Consider the following 25,988-nt stretch of genomic DNA (forward strand, 5'->3'; position numbering starts at 1 on the left):
ATACATTTACAATTGTTTTATTTGTGTTCAAGACAGATGAATTCCCCTACTAGAGTGTGGTAATGTCATTGATGAATATTGTTGCAATGTCTACCTGTTCCTACTGCAGTCTCCCTTTTTGTTATACTTTCCATTTTTTTCTCCTCTTGGATTACTTGTTCACCTCCGTTTTTATTTGCACTCTTGATTTCACAACCTGTTTTGGTTTTCTAAAATACACTTCTACAGCTACTTCTTAACAGAACAGTGTTTGGAATAAGAATTGCCTACCATAACTTTTTGTTGATGATGATGAGGAGTTTTAGGTCCATTGTTGATTCAGACCTCAAAGATCTTTGGAAATGTGAAGGGCTTCTCTTCAGCATAAACATGCTTATCGCTCAAACATTTACAAACCTTTTTAGGTTTCCAATGCAGCATTTTAGCTTTACTAATGAAAAATATTCAACACATGACTGTTACAGTCTCTGCATTTCTGCTTCCAAGTAAACAACTTGTGTGGTACAGTCTTGACCCTTTGAATCTAGTGTGTGATGCAGGATTAGAATGGATTACGAGAAAAGTAGAGCCCAAGTAAGGATCCTAAAATGGCATGATCTTAATGCCGTCACATGCTGGGGTTTTTGCAATCATAAATAAGATATTAAATGATAAATAGATAATTTATGTATGATCTACCCAAATATTTTAATGATACATTTGGCATTCAATAATGTGTTATGCTTTTTTTCTTTGGAAGCCATATGAGTCTGCCATCCGGATCACTTAAAAACTAAAAAAGATCTAGAATATAGAAAATATATTTCAGAAATAGAATGAATGTTGTGTGTTTACCATATAAATGTTTCTTTATTTCAGCATTAACATTATGAGGAATGATATAACACATAGGCCCTCATTACAACCCTGGCGGTACAGGACCGACAGGGCTGAAATGACGGAAGCACCGCCAACAGGCTGGCGGTGCTCCCCTGGTCATTACGACCGTTGCAGAAGCGCCGCGTTGCACTGCCGGGGCCGGCAGGTTCCCGCCACAATGGCCCGCTGGTAGTAATCCGCCAGGGCAGCACTGCTAGCAGCGCTGCCCAGGGGATTACGAGTCCCCCTACTGCCAGCCTTTTCCTGGAGGTTTGAACCGCCAAGAAAAGGCTGGCGGTACAGGGCGTCGCGGGGCCCCTGGGGCCCCATGCGGCTTTTCACTGTCTGCTCTGCAGACAGTGAAAAGCGCGACGGGTGCAACTGCACCCGCCGCACGGCCGCAACACCGCCGGCTTCATTTGGAGCTGCCTCCCATGTTGCGGCCCACATCCCCGCTGGGCTGGCGGGCGAAAACCCTGGCGGCCGCATGGCGGTTACAACTTGGCGGGCTGCGGTTGCCACCCGCCAATGTTATAATCACCCCCATAATATTAGCATCAAGCTTTCTTTGTATACTCACCTGTGTATATATACACCACAGAAATCTTTGTTGGTTTAAATTTTTCCATAAGATAACCCAAAATAAACATGAAAATTGTAGTCTAATGAACATATAACTGTAAGGCTCTCATTATAAGCTAGGCAGAGTGGAATTACCATGTGGAATTCCACTGGGCCAGTGCTCTTATACTTGGTTGTCCTGGGTACAGGAACTCCAGATCTGATTTTACTGGCAGGAAAAATTAACTGACAAAATCTGGTGAGGCTTTCGCTGCAAAAACATCCAAGTCTCTGCCCCTACTCCGTTGAGTTTTTATGCTCTCCCATGCCATCACACATTTTTCCTTTTCTTCTCTTGCTACCTGCTCAGAGGAGGTGGTAAATGGGAGGGTTAATTAACGAATTGCAGTTCTTACACTCAGGATAACTGGGACTGCACAGTGATTCTGCATTCCATGGGGTTGAATTCTTAATTGCAGGGCATTACCTGGGTGTTACCCAATGTTACCTGTAATGATGGGTACAGAGGTTACACTTGAGCAGTACTGTGCAAGTCATGCTTAGGGCCTACATATGTAAGAATCCAAATAATTAGCAACTGGTATGTAGGGATTAGTCAATGCTCTTGTAAATAGGGTTGGATCATTTGAGTATTGTTTTTATCACATATGATCTTCAGTGTACAGTATTTACATAACAATAGTGGATTACCTCTATTAGAGGAGCGTCACCTTTAGAGTAAAATAAAATTAAATCAAATGATTTAATACTTTGATACTCATTATTATTTCCCTCTTACTTTGTGATTTACTTCTGATGTTGTTTATACAAAAGTTAGATGTCAACATAATCTGTGCTAAGGATGGCTTTATAGTCTTTTAAATGAAATATGATAAGAGTTGTGGGGTTTTATGTCACATTTTGTTGTGATATAATTTGTTAGTTAAGTTTAAGTACCAGTGTGGCTAACTAAATTTTTGAACTGATTGTGTTTTTTATCCTTTCATCTGTTTTACAGCCTTAAGAAAGATGAATCCTATTTAATACATGGCACTTCTTTTGACTGTTGAGCTAATGAACTATTGAGATCTTAATGATTGAAACAAAAAATGAAAGGTTACAGATGACTAAGTAGGGAATGAAGTACTTGATATTAAGCAAGATCCAGGATGAACATAATTGTGAAGAATGGAAAAATATTTGTTACTGTATTTCAACGTTTCAGTACATTCTTGCCTTATATTCATGTATCAAATAGTAATTTACTGAAACAACTGATTTACTGCTAGTGTACCAATTTTTGTTCTATAATACATTCTGATAACATTTTCCTGCCACAATTGTAAGTTTAATACAGGTATAAAGAGCAAAATAACCTCTTACATGGAGGAGGATTGTGAGCCAAGGTAGTTCCTCTGAAGTGATCAAACAACTTCCCAAATATGGATAAGGACTTCCCCTACACATTTCTTCTTTCACTTGTAATACTAGTGGTGGGCAATGTTGGTTTTTAGCAATACAGTTTCTCCAATGCTTGTATTGTCACTAACCTTCATCCTTGACAGTACTAGTGCCTGTATTTTGTGAGAATAAAACCAGTCTGAACTTAATGTGCAAATGTGCTTGCCACAATGAAATAGCAAGCTATAGCTTAGTGGTATGCTGTTAATTTCTCAGTGGCAGCCCTCATCATTATAAATGCATTCTGGCTAACCCAGAAGCATTCCTAAAATAAAAAAAATCAGAACTGACATGACCCAATGTGATACACTCTTATTTAGTCACACAGTAAAAATAAATAGAAAAAAAGCTTTGTATTGGTGTCAAATGTAGCAATAGTGCAAAAGATAATGACAAAGTATAGAGATTTAGGGCCTGATTATGATCTTGGCAGATGAGATACTTCCTCACAAACATGGCGGATCTCCTGCCCACTATATTACTAGTTCCATAGGATATAATGGAACTTGTAATACGGCGGATGGGGTATCCATCACATTTGTGACAGAGTATCCCATCTGCCAAGATTGTAATTAGGCCCTTAGTCACTGAAAAGATTCAGTAAACAGAAACAAAGTAAGGCATATGAATATCTAACCATCAACTGTGTCTCTTAAACTGTTTGCATAGACCAATGCTTTTTCTGAGGAATACCTTTGAAATCTTCATTTGAGAACATATATATATGAAAAACACATTCTTTCTCTCTCTCTCTCTCTTTCTCTCTCTCTCTGTCATCATCCTTCTTTAGCCCTTTCCCAATACGAGTACATGAAACTCCATGTGAACTTTACCTCAAAGGGATCCCCAGCACTAAAATCAAAGGAAAGAATTGCATTCACTTCCCTTTCAGGGCGAAGAACCAAAGGATAAGCTGAGTTTATTGCCAGCCCAGCATCAATCAAGTTGATGAACTTCCTTTCTACAAGCTCCTTAGGGACTGGATTGTCTGGAAAATAAATACGACATAAAGTATCATCTTTGTCATTGAATTTAAAGGTAATTTTTGGAGAACAGTAAAATATGTATTATTGACATTTCATGACTTTTTAACAGAGGAGATCAAAACATTTTTGGGCATATTGAAAATAGGAGAATATATTGCTTGAATTGCTCTCTCTCCTGTTTTGAATCTCTTTGGTGCTAATTTTGATCAACTAAATATTCCAATATTATTGTTAGAATTACATATGGAAAACAATACACATAACTGTAAGTAAATCTTTATTTGTTTATAGTCATAATATAAAAGCACACAGCATCAAATACATACTTAAGAACACCGTACTCACAAGATAAAATACATGTCACAAATAGAATGCTAAAATCAATAAATAAAAGCATTGTATAAATAGCAACCTCAAAATCACATAAATAAAATCATCCAATTACAGAAACAAAATTAATCAGGCCTAGAGAGCCTGAATCTCAGTGAAGATCTTCAAAAGTAGGAGACCTTAAAAATGATGTGTTCATTGGATAGAAGCTAAAGGAGCATGAGAGCATGTTGAACTGGCTTAAAATTCTGGGATTTCAACAAAGGCATTATAAACATTCTCTTGGGGAATTAAAAAAAGCTACAAAACATCTTAAAATTTAAAGTATCCTTTGAAGACAAACTTTCAAACCCACAAGGACCCAATGACTGAGGCAGATTCCAACCAATGTGAGTCTGGATATCAAAATCTATCACTGTCACAATTTACAATAAATATGGTTCCATTGTCTGAACCGTTTTTAACAATATATGTCCCGTACCATGGGTCTCATCAGTTCTGTCTGTTCCCTGAATAGCGATTCACACTTTAAAAAATAGCCCTTCACCCACAACCCTTCTGAGGTGTGCAGAAACTGGAGGCTGTGAAATAGGTCTTCCCTGCCCAGGCTGTTAAAAGTGTCCCCAACATATGTGATCGAGGGGATCTTAGCCATGTGGTCAAGAAACAAACAATCCCTAAGGATCAGATTACTCAACTGGGATCTCTCCCTGGTCAAACCTTAATCCAGCACAAATAAGTGGTTTCAAACTGGTCGCACTATAATGGATTGCTTTTACTTCTTTAATTTATGTTGATTGTACATTGGTTTAGGTCGAGGGCAGTTCCTCCTAGCCTTTTAAGATGAAAACAATTCAAAATTATTTTAATGCTGTCCAGATTGTTCCTAAAATATGTTTAAAACAAATAGAGGCGGACCTGGTGTTAAGTTTTCTTTCAGGAGATATTACATAAATCATTTTTTAGATACTTGTTCCTGGCTCTTCCAGAGACCCAAAACTTGCTCAAATGAGTGTTATTTTTCCCTGAGACAGCTGGCAACCCTTCTTGTAGGTGATGGTATAATTTGCATTTCAAAGTTTAAAGATACTATTTCAGAAATAATATATCTTGTATTATGATATCTATTTAGAGGTAATCAGCAGGAATAGAGTAACTCATGAGTAAAATTAAAGTAAAACTGGACAATATGTCTGATGATTAAATCTAAGGTACGAACAGCCTCTTGTCTTTCAGGTCATCTTAAATAATTGGTCCAGTATGTTTACGCAACAGAAGGCCTAATACAAATCTTTTGAAAACCTTTCAAAATAATTCTGAACATGGTAAGCTTTATATTTATTCTTTTCAAGATCCTTCAATTTAATAAGAATCATAGTAGCGTCACACTATGATTCTTATTTCATACTCATTAAGCAGTCATCAATGAGGGATAAAATAGAGTGCCAATGTAAACAAGTTCTGGGTCTCTTGTTTTTGTAGTGTCTGCTAAAACAGTACCCAAATTCCTACACCTATAAGCAGTTAAAATATAAATGCCAATTTTGCTTGTACTTTATGTTGTTGCCACAAGAAAAAACAATAATGCACCTGTTGTGTTGCATTTGTACAGGTAGTTATAGGTGGTCCCCCATTGCCAGGAAAGAAGGCTTTTCATGAGTTTGGCCATAATCTCCAGCTTCTCATATGCTGACGATACTACTGTTGATAAAAGAAAAGTAAGATTAGTTAACAGCATTACAAATGAAATGACAGCCCAAACAAAAACTGACACATAATATATTAGATATATTTTCTTCTTTATATCCACAAAAACACAATTTGCTGCTGTGAGAATGTGACCCTTTAGGTTGGTCACAGTCTCTTTTCATGGACTGATGCTAGTGAATTTTTTATTCTGCGCACTGGGATACTGCTGTCCATTCCCCAGCGTATGTATCCTGACTAATCAGAATTGATATATTTATCTTTCAAGGAAGGCCATAGTATATCAGAGATTACACCAATGGCATAGAAATATTAAATGCCATCCCTGAACTGCACCATCTGTTATGCAATTTACTATGATAACAAAAAAATCATGTCTTCAAGTCTATGTGCTATGGTTTTAAAACTGTAAGAATAACCCCTTTTGACAGGAAGAGATTCTACTTTTAAATATTAAAGGTCACACTTAGGTAGGGCCTGTAGCCCACAAGGTAGGGCACCTAGAAATTAAAAGTATACGGTTTCATGTTGGCATGTACCTACAGTGATTAGCTCACAAAAACAGTTTTCACTGTTGATTGCTGTAGCTGTTCATATGAAAAAAGAAAACTAAAGTGCAGTTAAAATTATAATTTGATAACTCTGGTTTGGGACACGCTACAGCAATTATTCACCCACAGATGTTAATATTTATCAAAATTCCAATTCAATGATGAAGTTAGATGTTTGATAAATATATAGGAAAGGTAGATTTTCAAAGGTTAGATTTTTCCTGCCGGAAGATCCAGCAGGCTAATTAACATAAGCCTGCCTTCAGCTGAATTGTCAGTACCTCTTTGTTGAGGTTTGAAATGCTGTTTTCAGAGGAGATGATTGGGCTTGCAGGATGGCTTTAGAGAGGAATGTGTTCCAAGAAGAGCAATTAAGGACGGTCTGGGAACTTCAAGGGGCCAGGTGAGTTCTTTACCTTAATAGCTTAGTGATAATAGAAGCCACCCTGGCTTTAGTCTTAGTGAAGGAGGAAGCTGGTCCCAGAACCAGTTTCCAGTGGCTGACTGGAAGGGGATTGTTCATTACATTAGACATACCTTTAAAAGAGGCACAAGCTCCCTACAGGGTCAGAAATGGCCTGCTATGTTAGTCTTTACTGGGAATGGTGCACTGTGACATAGTTTTCAGTGAGGATAAAAGATGTGCTGCAAAAGTGGGAAGGTTTGGCCATTGGTCAGGCAATATCCAGAATTCACCCCACCCCCACTAGCATACTGAACAAAAGTAACACCTCACCCCATCGCCTCAGAAGCTTCCTGGGTTTCGGCAGAATAAAAGAGAACTGGACCTGCTGTCCGTTACCTGTGTGGAGACTTGAAGAGGTCGACCTTCGCCCACTTGTACCTAGGTCTAAAAAGTGGACTCCAAGGGTAAATTGTGTCCTGCTCCCTAAGCACTGTCTCGAGAGCCTTAGGAGTTACTAAGAGGAATTAGATTTAAAAGCCCTCAGGATTTCTCAGCATGGTCTCACAGCAGAGGTATCAGATCTTGAGAGGATTTTTTCAGACAAAATGAGACCAAGCCCAAAGGAAGAAACTTGACCAGGCAAAGCTATGAAAAGTATTTGAACAGTGAGAGGATTTCAGTGGTAGCAAAATTTTAATTTTCTGGTTTGAAACTTTGCCTTCCAAACCAATGGTTTCAGTGGAACCTCATTCAGGTCATATCAAACATTGAGAGGACTTTGTTTGAAATAGCCTTCAACTTTGCCCCCATGAAGTATTTTAACTTCCATAAAAAAGACTAAGGGCCTGATTTAGAGTTTGGAGGGTGGGCTACTCCATCGCAAACTTTCCGGATATCTCGTCTGCCATATTACATTTTCTGCAGGATAGTATGGAATCGTAATATTAAGGACGGGATATCCATTGTCTTTGTGATGGTGTAACCCCATCTGCCAAACTCTAAATTAGTCCCTAAGTCAGAAAGCAAAATCTTTGACCAAGACCATCCGCTATTGTATCCAACCTCTACTCCACCACTATTAGCCTGAACTTATGCCGAGGTCCGAGTCAACCTCCAACAGTGATTTCAGATTGCGCTTTATTTTTCTGTGGCACTTTTTCACTTAAAACGTTAAAACTTCAGATCTTCTGGTCCCCTGTATTTTATTTTTGTCATTTTAGAGTTATTGCATTTTATTCATTTTAATATGTCCTTAATTGTTTAGACATTGGTTGTAGAATTTTTATTTGAGGTATATTTTGACGTTTCCACTGTTTTAGTGTTGTTTTACACAGTTTGCTAAGTTAAGCCTGTCCATTCTGTGCCATAGATACCAGGGACTGAGCACAGTTTTACATTATTAAAAATGTGTGTTTGACCTGACCGGATCTTGGGGACTTATTACTTGGGTAGGAACACACCGTCACCTGCTAATAACCCGTTGTCTTTGAGCTTCTGGGATCAAGAAAATAATTGATGATAACCAAAATTTCCTTCATGATGAAAAGAATATGTAATTCAAAGTATGTTGTATGTAGCTTGAGTTACAGAGTTCTCCTTGGCAAGTACTCAAAGAGCACAAACGAAACCCATATCTTAACAATCTTTTTTTTAAACAAAATAAACCTACTGATTTAGAGAAGCCTCTCATTCACTGTTGCATTGCTCCACCTATATTTTTTTGGCATTGCTGCAGTATGTCATGAACTGACCTCCAACAACCAAAGTTTTGCATAAAAGACTACACTCCAGGCAAAATTGATCTTACAGTGTTGTAGTTGGCAATTTGAATATGCTCCTGTGAGAGCCACATTCATCCAGATCTAGCAATGTGTATGTTTAAGGCTCGCACGTGGGTCAAAGAATGATTGAGTTGACCTTGGCTATGGCAAGAATGTGTCCTCTGGAAGCACACAGCAATTTTGATTTAAGTATACACTTTAGAATGAGTACCTTAAGAATGAGCTTAGTAGGACAAAATGTATGACTTTTGGTCTCATTCACCCAAGTTTCTAAGTAATGATAGGTGGCATACCTTACACCAAAGACCCTAAATTTATTGGGCTGTAAGTGCAAGGTTTCTATTGGTAGAATCAGCTGGTGGTCTGGCAGAAGAAACATGGTGGCATGCCCACCTCTACCTGGAGGTAGTGAACCATTGCTTTGATGGACAAGGTACTCTGCCTTGTATGTGGTGTACTACCCAGCCTGACAAACTCTATTGAGGACCTCTTATGATATTAGACTTACAGTATAAGTAACAAGGAGATTCACCTGGAGAACCAAGATATTCAAAGATATAAGAAGTAATGGCATGCAAATCTGGACTTTGCTCTGAGGTAGTACAGAATTGAAATGAAATGCTTATTTGATCTTCTTCCTTTGTTTTACTCATATGTGTTAAAGGTATGGAATTTATTTTCAATCTTTACACCAGAGTACAAAATAATGTTTTTGTAGCTAAGCGTTGAAATGATCATTTGAAATAGGCCTTTCTTTCATGCACTGAGATCACGCATATACAATTGGCAGTTTTTCATCACAACAACTCAAAATATAATCCTGATAGATGTAAATAGGTTTTCTATGAGTTGTTTCTACTAAGCAACTAGGAACTGTGTTGGTTAACTGCACCAAACAAACTTTGGGTTGAAGCTGAGGTGAAGACTTCTACATTCAGACTTAGGGACTCATTGTGACCCTGCCGGTCCCTAGACTGCCGGGTCATGGCCGGACTGCCACCAAAGCAGCGGTCTGACCACGACATTACGACCGTGGAATTACCCTCTCGGTCAGACCGCTGGCACTGTCAATTTTCAGCCACCCGACGGCCTGGCGGTGCCTGCGGTTCCAATCCGATGCCTTGGGGATTACGACCCCTCTCTCTGCCGGCGTTAACATAGCAGTTTCACTGCCCTTACACTTGGCATGGGCAGTGCAGGGGCGTGATTGAGTGATGGGTGCTAGTGCACCCGACACACAACAGCATTACCATCAGCTCTATTATGAGCTGGCGTCAATGTTGTTGTGCGTTTCCCACTTGGATACCTCTTTGGGGAATAATTGCTGAAAAGGAATTGCTGCTACGATGAAGAATGTAGAGGGAGAGGCCAAAAAGTCAATCCGGCAGGTGATGCAAATCGGGTGCATAGGCGAGCAGGTTGGTCCCAGTCTCCTCCTGGTTCTCAGGGCACTTTTTGGCCAACATTTGTCCTCAGTTTTGGATTTTGGTCATCTGGGCAACTTTAGCACCACTTCCCAAGGTCCAGGACATGAGGGGCACCACCTGGAGTGTCAGAACTCACTCTGGGTGCATTTAGGTGAGGGTTCAAGATGGAGGAAGCATTTTGTATTTCCCTGTGGCTCTGAACAGGAAGCCACCAACTAGCCCTTGTGAGTTACTCTGGAGGTCATGGCACAAATGAAGATCCAGTCCTTGTCCCTAAGTGGAAGGCAGCACAGCTGCATGGCAGCAGTCCTTCAGATCAGCAGTCCAGAAGAATGGCAAACCTTCTAGCAGTGCAGCAGTCCTTCTTCCTGGCAGAGTATCCAGAGGTCCAACAACTCCGCCCCCCATCCTGACAGCAGATGGCCCATTTAGGCACATCTAATCCCTCTATTGTTTGACTGCCTGGCAGGAATTGACAAGGCTAGTGATTAGTTATACCAAGTCATGTGACCCAAGGCAGGCTACCTGCACAAAGGCCTAAGGGCAGGAAAATGCCAATTTTCTAAAAGTGGTATTTTCAAAATTGTGATTTACTTTACCATAAAATAGGGTTTATCACTACAATTTCATAGGCATCAAACATGAGATATCTACCTTCACCCAATTGGACATTACAGCTTATTAATTGTAATGAGATGAGGAATCCCCAGTTTTATCCTATGGGAGGGGTAGGCCTCACATTGGGTGAAAAACAGATTTGGGAGTTTTTCAATACCAGAGCATGTTGTAAACCTTAAAAGTATGTACCTTACCCTATGGGCTACTTAAGGCATGTCTTAGCTGTATCATATGTAGTAAAAGGGGAGTTTAAGGCTTTGCAATGGTGTTTAAATACCACGTTGATATAACAGTTTAACACTGCATTCAGGCTGCATTGGCAGGTCTGGGACAAGTTATAAAGTGCTACTTAGGTGGTGGCACAGAAAGGGCTGGAGGCCCACTAGTAGCATTTACTTTACAATTCCAGGTGTATGGTAGCCACTCACTAAGGGATTTACAAGTAACTCAAATATGCCAACTGGGTAGAAGCCAATTTAACCATGTTGTAGGGGAGTGAGTGCAAACAGTTAAGTGGTAAATTGCACAGATTCCTAGGTCCAACAAAAATCAGTTGAGCAAAATTGAGGAAAGGCAAAAAGCTTAGGGGAAGAACACCCTAATACTGACAGGTCTAACAGTTTACAACAAATATAGGTATATCTGCTAGCACATACATGAGTATATAATTGAACACGTAAGTACAAAGCAAATCTATGTTTCCAAAAGTTACAAGAAGAGTTTTTTTCTACCAGTGACCTTGCTTATCCCAAAGTCAGTGAGATAAAACAGGGAGAAGAACAGGGTCATAGGACATTCCAGGTTTTAAAACATCAAAGAGTAACAATCCATGCTCTGTAATTCAGTTTCCAAGCTAACAATATAATGCCACAAGAAAGCAAAAAGAGGAATTTCAATTGTGTTAAAGTGCATTGACATGCCATTGAAATCTGGTGTGTTACTAAAGATATATTTTTAATGTGAAAGTTTTTGTGACATGAATTGCTGCGCACATTTGATATTTATGTTTCATAAATAGATAGGTGATTTGTTTGAAAATTGAAGCAGGCAGCCCCTTCTTCCTTGGCTTGAGATAGGTCCTAGGTAGGTATTGTGAAGACTGGCATGATTGAAGTGAAATTTATTATTTAACCAGATAAATATTGACACAATATTGGAAACTCAAGTGACATACGTTTCTGTGGGAGTGTTGGAGAAAGACTGTGGGCCTAATTACGGGTTTGGCAGTCCTTGGACTGTCAAACCTGTGTTGGCTGACAGACCGCCGGCCTACTAGCAGTTGGACTGCCAGATTACGACCCTGGTGGTTAGACCCCTAGAGGACCACCACCATCACCAGGATCATGGATCACGACAGGGTTGCGGTTGTTGGAGTTCAGTACTGCCGTGCTGATCATGAGTATTCTTTCTGCCAGCCTTTTCATGGCAGGGTCCCTGCCATGAAAGGGCTGGTAGAAAGCCAGTGCTGGGAGCCACAGGGGGGCCTCTGCACTGTCCATGGCATGGGCCCCTCTGCCAGCATCCTTGGAATGTGCACTGTCTACCCTGCAGAGAGTATGTATTCCAAGGGTGCTTTTGTGTGATGGCATTGGCCTCGGTTTGACCTCGGCTCCCTCAAAGCCTTACCCAAAGCCAAAAAGTTCTTCATCGAAGATAGACTACTACAAACAGCAAAGCGGTTCAGAGAATTATTCATAGTAGTTTAAAATTTCATTTCTTCCAATTTACAGTTCCCTCAATGCACCTCAATAACATCTTAATGATCAAGTTATGTTGTGTCTTTATGTAAAGAGTGCAGAGAATCTGAGCAAATAAATGCGTCACATATCTCACTGCCACCATGTTACTCTACCATCAACATAAAGTTGCACATTTATTCCGTCAGACTCCCAAGAAATCTTAATAGTACTACAACTAGCCAGAATGAGGAAAGACTCAGAGGATCCATTCTCATCTGGATTCACTGCCATCTAAGCTGAACTACTTGACTCCATTTCATATTAATTAGTAATACCGACTTAAAAAATGAGCTGCCCCAAACCCCCTCAAACACTCCTGTGAGAAACTGGATTACTGGTTGACTGGGGTGCAAACCCTGGTAAAGCAGCAACTGCAATCCCTGTCAGGGTAAGCCTACAAGCAAACCCCAAATTAACCTTTGCTCAACTCACTGGTAAATTTACACAGAGCAGTCAGGCTTAACTTAGATGCAATATATAAAGGGGCATATTTATACTCTGTTTGTGCTGAATGTGCGTCAAAAATTTTGACGCACATCCGGCGCAAACCGTGCACCATATTTAAACTCTGACACCCGCGGGCGTCAAAATCCCAGCATGTTTGTCATTTTTTGGAGACGGGAATCACCCTTGCGTTAATCATATGCAAGGTAGGCGTTTCTGTCCAAAAAATGACTCAAACGTCCGTGCGTTGAATTTATGCTTCCGGGCAAAAATTACGCACGGCCGGGATGCGGACTCGAAAAATGACACACAGCCCGATTTGCGTCAAATTTTAATGCCTGGGTCAGGGCAGGTGTTAAAATGGGGCAAACACATCTGTATTTAATCAGAACACACAGAAGCAACAGCAGAGCAGCAAAAGGGAGACATGGAGGTGCTTCTCATCCTGCATGCACGTAGACGTAGAGCACAGCAACAACAACAGCAGCTACCACAACACCAGCAGGGACCCCAAAGGCAGCGCAGAAGGCAGGAGAGGATATTCCGAACCAGAACAACTCTTCATGGCCTCAGGGAACATGACATCATCCAGAGGTACAGGTTGAACTGGCAAGCCATTCAGCAGCTGCTGCGCAACATTGAGCCACAGTTGGCACCCATCTTGCTGACACCCCACACCATCCCAACACAAACCAAGGTGCTTGCTGTACTCCACATGCTGGCAAGTGGCTTTCTTCAAACAACTGGTGCCCTGGTTGCCGGAATATCACAGCCATCATTCTCTGCCTTTTTGCCCAAAGTACTGGATTCCATCATCGGACTCACACCGCACCACATCTGCTTCCCTAACACACTGCAGAAACAGCAGGAAACACAACAGGGGTGCTATCTCATTAGTTACTTCCCACACGTCCTTGGTGCAATCGACTGCACACATGTACGCCTTGTGCCACCTGCTGCAACTGAACACCTCTACCGCAACAGGAAGCACACACATTCCATCAATGTGCAGGCCATTGTCGATCACCAAGGAATGATCATCAACATTTTGGCTAAATATCCTGGGAGTGTCCATGACTCTTCCATCTTCCGTCACAGCACCATTAATCCACACTTCCAGGATGGACGGTATGGCAATGGACTCCTTGTTGGTAAGTACTAAAACCTACTAATATACACACTGCACAGCAACCTTCTAGGACACACAACACATACACCACAACAGCAACATGTTGACAAGAACACACTGAGGTTGTGACATCGCTAGCCATGTTTCATCGGTCACCATTAAACCTGTCACACATCTGACAATACTGTACAGCCTAATGTTAAGACAACTGTGGTCACAACGTTTGGAGTGGATTGCCTAAATGTCACCTGCAAATAGTAAGCGTCTCAATCATATTTACAACAATCCATTGCATATGTCTAAAGGTATGGGATGTACATGGTACATTGATATGAATGTGTTAACAACACTGTCAAATTTAACCTGTGTATGGAACTATCATCTCACCCCCAATGAAGACACAGGGACACCTGTATCACAAGTCACAGTGCAAGGGAGGGCACACTGTACTGCAAATTCCTAAACATACTGCTGACAACCAGTCACCAGCCAAACACTCATTCAGCCAACAAAACAACACAATGCAGATGGTACATCCTACAAGCCTAGGATGCAACACAATAACACAAACGAGTCAAAGACAACACAAGACAACTACTGCCATGCAAGCTGATATAAATGGGCCAAGCTACATCTAAATGATCCCATTCACTTTCTCTTTCAGCTGATCCGGGGTATGGGATCCAGCCATGGATCATGACACCATTTGGCAACCCAAGTACTGCAGCAGAGCGTGCCTAAAATAACGCACATAGGAGGACACGCTGCATAGTTGAGAGGTCCTTCAGCATCCTGGAGTCGAGATTCAGGTGCCTCAACATCACTGGTGGTATCCTCCTATATTCCCCTGAAATGGTCTGTAAGATCATCCTAACATGTGCTATCCTGCACAACATTTGCATAGGAAGGAACATTCCCCTCCTGGACCCAGACCCACACATGCCTGAAGAGGAGGAAGAGGAGGATGGTGGCCTGCAACATGAGGGGGAACAACAAAACACGGCCGCTGGATTGCGTAGGCGCCAACATATCGTTAACAATTTCTTTTAAATATAATCACCATCACCACTTTATAAACTAATGTAAATAAACACTGATAATAAACACCACATCATGGTCTGGCTAATCATTTGTGCACACCTTTAGCTCAAACTATCAGAAGAAGAGTGTTGCCTCATGGAGCATTGCTGATATACTAATCAGGACACAGAAAATCCCAGAACAATTGTGATGCGTATCATACAACGGTCACATACACACACACTGTAAATGACTGAGATCCTGTACATTTCACCTTTGAAGGGCAATAGCAGAGGACCACACCTATTACACAAATAAATGTTGGAAACATGGTTCATCGCAGCATATGGCACACAACTAAGACACCATCACTCAATACGGGGAAAACAGGCCTCATACATGAGGCAGTTGATGTGCGTTTGCTTCAGTAACAGGATTGTATGACCAGTCCCTTGACAGCAGTAAGCCCAACTACATCCAATCTTTGCAACAACTATCTGTGACTAGAGTTCCATATAAGCAGAACATAGACAGCACAAGTGCCGCACATATGACAAGCATTGCGCACATGACATTCCATGTACATGTCAGCCCATTTCCAAAATCCTGACACACCCATGCGCCTGGTCACAACCCACCTGTCTGAAGAGGTCCCTGGAATACGAATATGTGTACCCTGATATTCCCTCCTCTACACACACAGACTAACAAGAGTCATCCAGTGTGCTACACCCTTTCCTATGGTATACCATTGTCATAGTACTATCTGACTGCATGGACGTCAGGTCAAATAATACACTGGCTTGTAGTTTCTAAGCCCTGGTATCACCTGTAGATTGCTTCCCGTGTGAAAGGTACTGTTGGCCATTTGAATGCAAATCTCACCTACAGGACTTGTGAGAAACTGATGCAGCCCACACCTGTGATCACCTCCATGCACACCACCCATTTTAACATGCACTGCCCCTGCTGATGGCTGGAACAGCATTGAAGTTGACATTTTGAGAAATACACCGTTAGCGTTGCTACTAATGAAGCCGTGTAACACAGCCCTTGGGTTCATGTGTCACCTTAAAAAAACACAGGACATACACAGTTTGACATGTCAACTGTCTAGTGCTCCCTCCGACCAGTCTTAGTCAGACCTCTGATCATGTAACTTGTGAAATTGCTGGATCCTGATTGACCCTGCATCCTGTCAGCCTGACTGGCACCTGTCTGTGGGTCACCCTAAAGATTCCCTGTGGCTACATATGTACCACACTTGCTTTACAATACCTCTCATTCCTCAGAGGGTATTTTGTCATGTGCGTCATCAATGCATACTCAAATACATTGTATAGCATCATCTGCCTTTTATTTGTACCATATTTGTTACATTGCCCTTGAATAGCAAAATCATGGCCCATCCCTTGTCTGGGTCTCATTAATGCCTGAACTACAAATTGTGACAGTATACCTGGGCCATAGCCTGGGATTGGGTACGTGGCCTCCAACAGAACCAGCAACCTCAGATAATGTCCATGAAAAGTCTATGTTAGGACCCTGACAGTTCACATGCTGAATTACATTGTTCACAACATATTGATGGGCCGTGTGTGGTGAATAGCTGCCAAAATAATCTTCACAGAGGCTATGATGTTCCCAGATGCAGTGGGATTTACAGAGGCCAACCTGTGTACAAATGTTGTAATGCCACCTGCAGTAACATGACACCTGAGACATTCTCTCACTCAGCACACCAAGGTTGCCCAGTTGAAAGTCTCATTACACGCCTTCAGTGACAGGGTGGGACCATCCCCATGTAGGTTCGCATGTCCTCATTGACTTTACTCACATTTATCTCCGAAGGATACTCAGTAGATACAGGAATAGCTGACACTGACTCATGATGAGACCTGGACGTAACAGTGACAACATACACCTCAAAAATTTATACAGGATCAACATTGGACCACACACATGAACAAGACACCTCTGTGCAATTGATCACTGGAAATATGTGGACACGGGCTGCCTCGTATGCTGGTCCACCATAGCCACTGGAGAGTTGTGGCTCAGTAATATGATCTCAACTGTGGCGTCATAATACATTTCTGCTTCACCTTTGGCTATCTGGCCCAATTTCATAGTACCCACTTCATCAAGGCATTTGCCTGACTCACTGTGAGATTCACCAACAAGTGCCTAGGAAGCAGTTTACAAAAATCTAGGACCATAGGATGGTGAAACTGTGGACAATTGACATGACCAAATGTCAGCCATCTATCTGGTACATGCTTTTCCATTTGTGGTGTCAACGTTACCCAAAAGCTTGGAAGGGCACACAACGGATGTTACTACATGTATGACTAACACATGTCCTATCTCATTTCCACATTGACTTGCATCTATGGTATGGACACATTGACTACACATTCTACAAGCATATTTTTAATAATGCATCTTGTGATGCACACACACTGGATCAACAACTACATTAGTGGCCACTGCACACACATTGAGCCATAGGCATTGAGGTATTGTACCTATGTACGTCACCTTGCTATCCTCTCCTGATGGCAAACATGGCCAAATTGTGCAAGACATATATGCAGGCCACACATATGGTCATCTAGTGTGTCAGCCAACCGTCAAACTCCAGTTAAGGAAGTAGTGGTGCATTGTCCGCTGCAGTATGATGTCTCACATATGAACAAACACCATCAATCACCAAAGTAGTTGCAAGCAGCCTATTACAGTTGTGTCCCAAATGTAACCTAACATGAAGATTGAAACATGCCACAAAACCAGTTAATGCACTAAGGGCCAGATGTATCAAAAAAACAAATTGCATTTCTTAAATATGGAATTTTAAGAAATCACTATTTAAGAAATGCAAAATGGTATGTATGATTTTTGCAATTCGGTAATAGTGATTTCTTAAAATGTGCAAATGCTATTACCGAATCACAAATAGAGAATCCAACTCTATTTGCACCTATGGGCCTGCTGCGAATGGTTTTGCATTTCCTAAATTGCGAATTCCAGTTAGGAATTTGCAATTTTAGGAAATGCAAATCCCAGGGTGCTGGGGGCCTAAGGCCCCCTCTGCTGCACCCCAAAAATATTTTTATGGACACGTGAAGCACACACATGCCTTAGGGGCATGTGTGCGCTACATGTCAATTTTAAAAATGCATTTAAAATGCATTTTTTTTAATTTGCACATGGTTACCACCAAACTTTTGTTGGTGGTAATTGCATTTCCTAAATGCCCAATTCACATTTAGGAAATGCTTGATACATGTGCTTAAGAAATCGCAAATAAGGATTCCTTATTTGCAAATTCCTATTTAGAGAATCGCAATTTGCGATTCTCTAAATGGGGGCACAATTTTAAGGAATCGCTATTTTAGCGATTCCTTAAAATTGCACTGCGAATGCCTTTCATACATTCTGAAAGGCATTTTTGCATTCGCAAACGGCAGAATTTTGCGATTCGCACCGTTTGCAAATGCAAAATCGCTTGATACATCTGGCCCTAAAATAAAGATTTTTTTTCGTTATGTGTCATTTTTTCACGAATACAGATTGTGCGTCATATTTTTCGACGCACAGAAGTGAAAAATATGCCGCATCCAAATAATAGTAACCAAAAATTAATATTACCTGGAAGCTGCATTATTTTCACTCCTGTGCGGTGAAAAAATATGACGCACAAGCTGTATGCGTGAAAAAATGATGCATAATCGAAAAAAATGGTGGCTATTTTATGCTGGATGTGATGTAATAGGATATCCTGTTTACTGAACCTGTACAGTGGGTGTACTTTCACTTTCACTTTGCAGACTGTGAATCTTCTAGACTGTGTGGCTGTGTTCAGAGTGTTGTCCAGTGATCTTGTGCTTTGGTGTCCTGTGTGCTATCTTACTTGTTGGTTTGTGAATTAAGTATTGTTGTTTATACTGTCTGAGTGTGTTTTGTTTACATTTATCCAGTATAGTAGTGTATTTGTTGTTTGTGGGAGTCTGTTGTGGGTAGTGCTAGTTTGGGGATAGTTGGGCTTTTTTAGTTGTTAAGTTTACTTTGTTTTTTCGGACTCCTACTTTCCACCTTTTCTCCTTTCTTCTTTTTTCTCACCTATTCCCCTTTTCTGTGCTGAGATGTCGGGTAGGCCACGTCTTGGCAGGATGGGTGAGGAGGAGTTAGAGGGCTTTATATGGCTGGTGTGCCATTTCCTCCCACTCAGGGTCGAGGCGGGGGCAGGGTGATACAGGGGTATCACACTGAGGCGCGAAAAGTCCGGTGGGGAAAGGTGCTGCATCACTTGGTGCACGTGTACGGGAGCCAGAGGAATGACCACCAGCTGAAGCACCGCTGGGCTGACCTCATCTCCAACGAGCAAGATCTGCTGGACTACCTGGGAATACTGATTGGTGGCCCTGTTGGTGAGTACAGATCATGTAAATGTGCACAATTAATATCTCTGTAGTGACATCAGATGATTGGTACAATATCTGCCAGCTAAGTTGCTGACTGTGTGTAATGCTGCGGAAACATACAGGGTAATTGATGCACTATGTGAAGGATCACAAATGCTAGCTGTCAGGCAGCACATGCTCTGCAAACTTACAGGATGCTTTTTGCTTAATGTAATTTAGTGCCGACTTTGTGTCAAACAACAAAACAAATGATGAGCCAATCATGACTCTACAGGTCACATTTGCCAGTGAAGTATAGATGCACTAAAATAATTGCAACATATGTTGACGCTATAGCTAGACTGACTTTGGAAACACTACATGATGCAGAAAATGAGTGCTGCCTTCACGTCAATTGATGATAGCAATGTGGCCCAGACATATGTCTCATGTGTGTCTGGTGACTGTGTAAGGAAAGCGTTCACAGAAGTTCTATGCTTGTTATGGATTAATGTGCTCCTTCATATTTTTTGGATACATGTCAGATCTGGACTTGAAAACATTGGGAAAAGGAGTAAGGTGCCCTCAGCTAACATCTTAGACTGGTATTTGGTGTTTGTTGTGCCACATTTCGATTAGGGATGGCAGTCCAAAGGTATGCACAAGGGTACAAATATCTATGTTTGGTGCAAATCACCATTGCTGGGCCACATCAAATGAAGAACTGTAACAACATGAGGGCTTACAAAAGTCCCTGCCCCTCTGTACATTGTACCTATATGTCATGGATGTGTCATGGCCACATAGGCTGTTTGACAGGTAATGCAGTCCTCAAGTAACCAGCCTTTGGATGTCTCTCTTGGATGCACATGATGAGACGAATACACACCATTATTATTTCTGCTCACTAATGAAGGGGCATGTTTGCCACCACATGATAGTCAGGGCCACTGCATGTGTGTAGGTATGTGTGTAACTGTCGCAGGAGACCCATGCTATGTACATTTTGGCCGTGATATATCCGATGCAGTATAAGCATGTCTGAAAGGCTTTCATTACTTATGTCAGCTTACACATTGTTTTTGTCTTTGAAATTGTTGGTCAATGCACAGATTCTGAGCACATTCTTCCTTCCATGCTTTACAGTTGGACCGGCACCCTACACTGTGTGAGAGGTGGCTCGATTTGAGGACCCCGACAACTACAGTAAGTGTTGATATGTGTGTTATGTTTTGTGTTTGCTGGTGATGTGTGATGGACTCCTGTGTGTTGAACACAAAGCAAGGTGTGATGCGCTGGCCAATCATTTGTCTTGTTCCATGAGTGGGATTTCAGTTTTTATAAAAATTTGACTTGCCCAATGCTTATCCAATTGTATTATATAGGGATTGTAGTCCATTCCTGTAGGGCTCGCAATGAGAACTGGGGTGAGTCACGTGGATAACACTTGTCGCATAAGAGTCGCACTGGAACTCATCTCAGATTGAGTCTGCATGTCAGACTCACATTCTCCCAGATTGGTACTGCAAATTGCTTTCCAAAAGACCTCTGCTTCCCTGTTCACCAATGTTCTTATTAAACTGTAGGTTGAACTTTCTGGCAGCATGTACTTCCACATGTAGTACTACAAGTATGTGGAACTTGAGTGCAATGGCCTAGGTGTGCATGCAAATCATGATCATGGGTGTTCTTGCTACTCTGTGTCGGTTGAAAGCCATGCCTCACTGGAAGTATATGATGTGGACCAATGACTGCATTTCCTGACATGTGTGGCGCTAGGATTGGTCAAGGGTTTGCAGACTCCTAATTGTTGATAGACCTTACCTGTGGTGTGTGTGTAGAGCCAAACACGTGTTGAGCTTTCTATACACTCCTGGGTGTGCATGTTGTTTGGAATTGTTTGTTGTTCTCCCCCCCCCCCCTCAAACACAGGCATGGGTTTGTGAATAAGGTACCTAGGACTGATGGTACCAGTATGTTACACATACATGTGAATAATTGAATGTTTGGTCGGAACCTAGTATACACACTCAGGTATGGCACATGAGTACTGTACTAGCAAGTCCTATTACAACTTGCAGACCATGTGGCTTTTGTTTTTCATCACATACACTGACATATGTAGCCCAGGCATTGGCGGAAGATGTGCAGCATGATTGTTAGCTGAGAACTGTCAGAACTCAGATGGCATGTTATTGCCAGTTGTTACCCATCTTGTAGGTTTTGGATGTGCTATGTGTGAGATGACCTTTGTAGGCAGGCCTGCCATGTCCTTCCTTACTTGTCAGAGACATTCAATGATCTGTATGGTGATATGAGCTGTTACAAGTACAGTAGATGTATTGTCAGATTGACCGCTTGTGCCATTTCACACAATGCAGTTCCTATGGTAAATTGTTGGCCTTTGTCTTCACAGCTGCAAACATGACACCCGTCCAGGTCCATGAGTTCCAGACGCGGGCCATGAGGTACCAACACATTCTGCAGGTACAGTCGGGGTTCAGGAGGATGGCCTGTAGATACCAGGAGGAACGGGCCTCCGGAGCATTGTGGGCTTCACCACAGGGTGGCCCAACTGTGCCCACCACAACCACCACCAGCACAACCACAGGTTCTCCCCAGGTGTCCCCACCCATAGCGGGGACTGTTGTCCCTACGTCAGCTGTACACCCAGGCCCCAGCATTGCAACAGCTGCAGGACAGCCCGCTGGCCTTGGCTCCACATGCCCACAGACCTCCTCCGCCGGTACCCAGACAGCCCCAGCACCAACAGTTGACCCTGCAGCATTCCAGGAAATGGAACGGAAGATGGACCGTGTATTGAGGAGGGTTAGCAATCTGAGCCGGGATGTCCGCGACATTAACAGGCGTGTTGAGTCGATCAAGCGGACCCTCCGGAGGGCTCCTCTAGACTTATTTTACAATGGACATGATTCCCTCCCCTCCCTCCTCTTTCCTTGTTCTCATACTTAGTGGGCTTAGGGGGATTAGTGTTAGGTTAGTACAGGCTGTTAGTTTAGTTAGTGTTAGTGGAGGGGTGGGGGGTCATGATTCTTTCTACTTTTACTTATTAAGTGTGTGGGTTGAGCAATGTTGGGGTTCTTGTGTTTATTAAAAATACAAAAAAACAAAGAAAAAACAAAAAAACGAAATATAATATAAAAAAATACATATTTGTTTAGGATAGGATAGTATGTGTGTAGGTTAGTATGTGTTGTCCTCCATGTGTCCCGTCTCATAATGGGGGGTGGGGGGTTGATGTTTAGAATGATTTGTTACATGAGATAATTAAGTTTAGCTTAGGTTAGTTAGGGACAATTGTGGGTAATGAGTTGTCAGGGTAGATTAGGGTAGGTAAGACTTTTCCCTCAGTTTCCTCTTCTGTGATTACCTTTTAATAAATATATAGTTAACCCTTTACAGTATGTGTTAAATGCTACTTGATCATGGCCTTGGCATTAGTGTACATGAATTTTGTGGGGGTCAGATACAGTCCCACATTAGTCCTGCTGAAGTTTCACCTTCTAAAGTTTTGGCCCAGAGTCCCATTCGCATTGGAGAGGGTTGCAGGGGGCAAGACGGGCATTGCAGGTAGTGGTCGGTGTGTACGAAGAGCAGGCCGGTGTTGCAGGTGGGAGAAGTGATGGGCTGGTGGCCGCTCTCACTAAATTATGGTGTGAGCATCTCTGTTCTGGTGCGAATGGGTGCAGTCGGAAGAGGCCAAAAGCTTGACTTCAAGAGTGCTGAGCCCGACCAAGGTGGTCATTCTGACTTCAGTGGTCTTTTACACAGACTGCTGAAGCCGTGGGTGCCAGAAGACAACCAGTGCTGGCGGTCTTCCGACCGCCATATTACGAGTACTGAAGGATTTCCACCACAATTTGGGCGGAAATCCTCCAGGAGTCATGCTGGTGTTTGGAGGGGCAGAGGCAGTTACACAGCCGTCACCCCCACGCCACAAGGACTCTGCCGTATTACGAGCAGTAATACGGCGTGGCAGTGTCCTGGTGGTGGGGTGCTGCCAGCGGTGTAACCACCTGTTCCTGTTCCCTGGAGGATTACCTCCTCACTGGAGAAGGGAAGTTGATTGTCTGACAGGTGAGTGGGTGGGAGGGTGGATGTGTTGTGTGTGCGGTTGTGGGTAGGTGTATGTCTGCGTTTGTGAATGTCAGTGTGTATGCATGTGTGAATGTAAGTGTGTAAGCGTGTGGTTGCTGAAGTGAGTGTGTGTTGGTATGTTTGTGTGAATGTGTGTCTGTTGGTGCGAGTGAATGTATGCTTGTTGGTGAATGCATGTATGTATGCGTGTTGGTAAATGTGTGTATGTAAGCGTGTTGGTGAATGCATGTATGTATGTGTGTTGGTAAATGCATGTATATATGTGTGTTGGTGAATGCGTCTATGTGGGGTGCGTGTGTGTATGTGCGAAGGGAGGGGGGTGCTGTGTTAGAAGTGGGGCTGGGAGGAGGGCACTGTGTTGGAGGGGGATGGGGAAGGGGGTGCTGTGTTGGAAGGGGTGGGGGAAGGTGGGTGATGTGTTAGAAGGGGGTGGGATTAGGGGGTGCTTTGTTCAAAAGGGGGGTGGGCGAGCGGAGTGCTGTGCTGGAAGGGAGGTGGGGGAGTCATCTGCCAGCTATAAGAAAGGAATTTCCTGTCACTGGCAGCCTATCTGCAAGGGTGTTCGTGGATTTGCTACCGCCATGGAAACCCTGGCGGACAGGCGACTCCTAATACTGCCGGTGGCCTCAGTGGACCGCCGGGTCGGAGATGCTGATCTCTGGCCCAGCTGTCCTACTGGCGGTACCTGTGGGGATGTGGTGGCGTGGCAGAGGCCAAACAACCACACTCGCAATGTGGTGTTCTTCACTGCCAGCCCATCGGCAGTGAGACCGCCATTGAGGCCCTGGGGGTCTTAGGACCGCAAGGGTCTGAATGACCACCCAAGTGTCGAGGATCTGAGGGGCACCACTTGGGGGTCAATACCTCACTACAACTATGTCCAGGTACTGTTTGGGGAACCTTTTATGTCCCTGAGGCTCAGATCAGGAGGCCAGTAGATTAGCCATTTGAGTCACTCTGAGCTGGATTCAAGATTAAGCTTTAGGTCCAGTTCTTCTTCCACAGGCAAGAGGGCAGCAGGTAGCAGATCAGCACAACAGGGCAGGCAGCATTTGCTTTAGGACAGCAGTCCAGTAGAGTGGCAGTCCTTGTAGCACAGCAGTCCTTCTTCCTGGCAGAGTATCTACAGGTCCAGGAGTGTCAATCATTCAATCAATCAATCAATTATATTTATAGAGTACAACTACTTGCCCATAAGGTTCTCAAGGGGCTGAGGGGGTCGTTCGTCTGTGCTTCAGTTAAACAACCAGGTGTTCCTGAATTGAGGCAACGATGGTGACTGTCTGAGGTGACGAGGCAAGGTGTTCTAGCTTTTGCCATGAGGTAGGTGAAGGATCTTTCTCCGGCTGAGGTCTTCCATATGTAGGGTATTGTGGCTAGTGGCTGTTGAGGGAAGTGAAGAGGTCTGGCGGGGGAGTAGAAGGTTTTGCGGCGGTTGAGGTAGGTGGCACCTTGTATGCGTGTACGAGGAGTTTGAAGTTGATCGCCAGTGGAGGTCTCTTAGGTGTCTGGTGATGTGTTTGCAGTGGGGGATGTCCAGGATGAGTCTGGCTGAGGCGTTTTGGATGTGCTGTAGTTTCTTCAGGTTCTTCTGGGTGGCGCTGGTATAGAGGGCATTGCCATAGTCGTTCCTGCAGGTGACCAAGGCGTGAGTTAAGGTTTTGCTGCAGTCATTTGGGATTCATTTGAAGATCTTCGAAAGAAGTTGGAGTGTGTGAAAACAGGAGGATGCTACAGAGTTGACTTGGCAGGTCACGGTGAGTGATGAATCCAGGATGAAGTGTACTGAAGAGCTGGTGTCTGAGGTCCTTCTGTATAGACAGTTGTGCAATTGAATTGAGGAGAATCTTCTAGAGGCATGCCTTTGAAGTGCAGAGATGCCCTGCCTTCCTGGCCCCGGCTCAAGACTAACTAAGGCCCTCATTACAACCCTGGTGGTAAATTCCGCTTACCGCTGTACCGACAGCCACCAACATACCGTGACCTTGGTGGTAATCTGCTATGGGTATTATGACCCACACAGAGAAATCCACCACAATACAGACACCCACACAAGTCCACCAGACCAAAGGTCAGTGATAAACTGGCGATAGCAAAACCCACACCGTCACGCCAACAGGAATACGCCCACAGTATCACGACCCACGTATCAACGCAGGGGTCTTTCAACCGCGGTAAACCATTGGCGGTACACACCGCTGCGCTCAAAATACACACACACTTACAAAACACGACATCATTGGATAATTCAAAATACAAACACCTGACACACATATACAAACCACACCCACACACTCACACCACTATAAAACACACACCCACATTACCCACACCCCCTTACAGCGAACAATTTTGAAGAAGCAGAGAAAGAGAAAAGCAAAGACCACACCATCATCCAGAGGCACAGAACACCATCACACATCCACCATCCACGCACCTGACAACACA

General features: G+C 42.9%; 1 protein-coding gene across 4 annotated transcripts in view; it reads right to left on the reverse strand.

The window, feature by feature from the left end:
* LOC138299778 (cytosolic phospholipase A2 gamma-like) overlaps positions 1 to 25,988 on the reverse strand; it is a 1,040,695-nt gene that overhangs the window by 175,148 nt on the left and 839,559 nt on the right. For 3 of the 4 annotated variants that reach the window (XM_069238327.1, XM_069238329.1, XM_069238330.1), the window contains exons 17-18: positions 5,787 to 5,897; positions 3,714 to 3,868 (exon numbers count right to left, since the gene is read on the reverse strand). In XM_069238327.1, coding sequence (XP_069094428.1) covers positions 3,714 to 3,868; positions 5,787 to 5,897 — 266 coding nt within the window. The remainder of the gene's footprint in view (positions 1 to 3,713; positions 3,869 to 5,786; positions 5,898 to 25,988) is intronic. The other variant, XM_069238328.1, reaches the window with a different exon arrangement.

Source organism: Pleurodeles waltl, chromosome 6, assembly GCF_031143425.1.
Source record: "Pleurodeles waltl isolate 20211129_DDA chromosome 6, aPleWal1.hap1.20221129, whole genome shotgun sequence".
Classification (NCBI taxonomy): domain Eukaryota; kingdom Metazoa; phylum Chordata; class Amphibia; order Caudata; family Salamandridae; genus Pleurodeles; species Pleurodeles waltl.